General features: G+C 58.0%; 1 protein-coding gene across 1 annotated transcript in view; it reads left to right on the plus strand.

The window, feature by feature from the left end:
• The first annotated feature begins 6 nt into the window (after positions 1-6).
• ULK3 (unc-51 like kinase 3) overlaps positions 7-2,517 on the plus strand; it is a 4,973-nt gene continuing 2,462 nt past the window's right edge. The window contains exons 1-8 of the mRNA XM_006866480.1: positions 7-82; positions 516-598; positions 1,097-1,252; positions 1,356-1,461; positions 1,645-1,685; positions 1,963-2,065; positions 2,184-2,248; positions 2,329-2,407. Of these exons, the coding sequence (XP_006866542.1) occupies positions 7-82; positions 516-598; positions 1,097-1,252; positions 1,356-1,461; positions 1,645-1,685; positions 1,963-2,065; positions 2,184-2,248; positions 2,329-2,407 (709 nt within the window). The remainder of the gene's footprint in view (positions 83-515; positions 599-1,096; positions 1,253-1,355; positions 1,462-1,644; positions 1,686-1,962; positions 2,066-2,183; positions 2,249-2,328; positions 2,408-2,517) is intronic.

A 2,517-nucleotide genomic window follows, 5' to 3' on the forward strand; every position in this document is an offset into this window, starting at 1 on the left:
CTCTACATGGCCCCAGAGATGGTGTGTCAGCGGCAGTACGATGCCCGTGTGGACCTCTGGTCAGTGGGGGTCATTCTATATGGTAAGAACTCTCTGTCCCATGCTCTCCATAGAGTGCACTATATGTCTCTGGGCAAAAACCAACCTTCACTGCCACTGAGTCAATTCTGACTTACAGCAACCCCATACAGCGTTTCCCAGACTAACTCTTCACAGAAACAGACAGCCTCCTTCCAAGGAGCAGCTGGTGGGTTTGAACCACTGGCCTTGCAGTTAGCTCAGTGTCTAACCCACAACTCCTGGTCCTTGGGTTCCACTGTGTGGGTCCTGCTCCCCAGCTAGTGCTCTGCATGATTTTTCATTTGCATCTAAAGCTCCCCAGATTCCCATTTGGATCTAAAGCTCCCCAGATTCTGAACTCTGAGGGGTGTCTGGAACGGCACCCTCCCCAGGAGTGGACAAGGCCCAGCTTGACCTTTCCCCTCTCCGCCTACCCTCTGCCTCCTTTTCCACAGAAGCCCTCTTTGGGCAGCCCCCCTTTGCCTCCAGATCATTCTCAGAGTTGGAAGAGAAGATCCGTAGCAAGCAGGTTATTGAGGTGGGTCTGGCAACTTTGGGGGGATAAAGGAAGTCTGGGTTCTGAGGTTGGAGACCACATTCTCACAGAAAGGAGTATGGGCTCCCAGGCACCCAGATCAGCCTACAGTGGGCAGCAAAGGCCTATCCACAGAGAACTGTGCGGGCTGTTGTAGTGAGAAAGCAAAGTAGACCCAGGCGAGCCTTCCTGAGCTGCAGCCAGAGAGCACCGAGACCATTCACCTGAGGCGGAGCCAGAGAGCACCCACATCATTCACCTGAGGTGGAGCCAGGGAGCCTTCCCAGGCCACAGCCACAGAGCACCCACATCATTCACCTGAGGCAGAGCCTGGGGAAGGAGTCCTGGCTTTTTTCTGGCTCCACCACTTTGCCCCATGACTGCCATCCTAGGTCTCAGAGTCTCCACTTGTCAAACATGGACCTCCGGGGCATTCTGCAGGCCCCTGGTCTGGGGGCTGAGGTGCCGGAACCCAGTGTGATCTGTGCCTTGGCCCTGCAGCTCCCCCTGCGGCCCCCACTCTCCCGTGACTGCCGGGACTTACTGCAGCGGCTCCTGGAGCGGGACCCCGACCACCGCATCTCCTTCCAGGATTTCTTTGCCCATCCCTGGGTGGACCTGGAGCACATGCCCAGTGGAGAGAGCTTGGCACGAGCGGTGAGTAGGCCAAGGGTGGACTCGGGACCTGATCTTTCTCCTCTCATTGAATATAGCACAGGGGACAAGAGGGGGCATGGCTCCTGATCCACTTGTCCCCCAGACCGCCCTGGTGGTGCAGGCTGTGACGAAAGACCAGGATGGGGACGCGGCAGCTGCCTTAGCTCTCTACTGCCAGGCTCTGGAGTTCTTCGTGCCTGCCCTGCACTGTGAGTGTCAGGCCAGGCCTGGAGTCCTGGGGGAAGCAGGGGTGGGGCACTGTGTTTTAGTGACCAGGGATGGACTCCAGCACCTTCCATCCTAAGGAACTTAATACCTTTGGGGGTCCTGGAAAATTTGGAGTTGGGCCAAAGTCCTTCCCAAACTCCTCATATAAACCCCACCTTCTACAGATGAAGTGGATGCCCAGCGGAAGGAGGCAATTAAGGCAAAGGTGGGTGAGTGAGCGAGACCCCATGAGGAAATGGGCTGAGTGTATGTAGAGTCCAGGGATCTTGGGGCTTCTGAGGAATGGTTGTGTCAGTACTTTGTACTTCCTCTCCTTTAACTCAGAGCTGGAAGAAGTGCAGGTCAGCCTCAGGTGACCCCCGCCCGACATGTGGCTGCAGCTTAGGGGCCTGAGGAGCCAGAGGGAGGAATTGTTGGATTGGGGACTTTGAGTGGGACCTGTAGGGAGAGGTCCTACCCATAAGCCCTTTGCCCTCTTGCAGGTGGGGCAGTACGTGTCCCGGGCTGAGGAGCTCAAGGCCATAGTCTCCTCCTCCAACCAGGCCCTGCTGAGGCAGGGTGCCTCCACCCGAGACCTGCTCAGAGGTAGGCCTTGGCCCCTGGCAGACCCACCAGCAAAACTCCCTGCAGCTTGACGGGGAGGCTCCCAAGATGGGAAGACAGGCTGCTCCCTTTACTCTGAGCCTTTGTACCCTTGTCCCAGAGATGGCCCGGGACAAGCCACCTCTCTTAGCTGCCCTGGAAGTGGCTTCAGCTGCCCTGACCAAGGTGGGTGCCAAGTGGGAGGGCTCCGGGTGGGGCAAAGAGGAATCCTGACTCTGAACCACCTGTTGTCCATGTGGTTTCAGGAGGAAGAAGCTGGTGGGGAGCAGGATGCCCTGGACTTGTACCAACACAGCCTGGGGCAGCTGCTGCTGCTGCTGGCAGGTGAGGCCTCTCCAGCAGCACCCCCTCCTGCCCAGACCCTGGCTGCCCACCCTCACTACATCTATCTTTTTGTAGCGGAGCCCCCAGGCCGGAGGCGGGAGCTGCTTCAC

Source organism: Chrysochloris asiatica, unplaced genomic scaffold (assembly GCF_000296735.1).
Source record: "Chrysochloris asiatica unplaced genomic scaffold, ChrAsi1.0 scaffold00092, whole genome shotgun sequence".
Lineage (NCBI taxonomy): Eukaryota > Metazoa > Chordata > Mammalia > Afrosoricida > Chrysochloridae > Chrysochloris > Chrysochloris asiatica.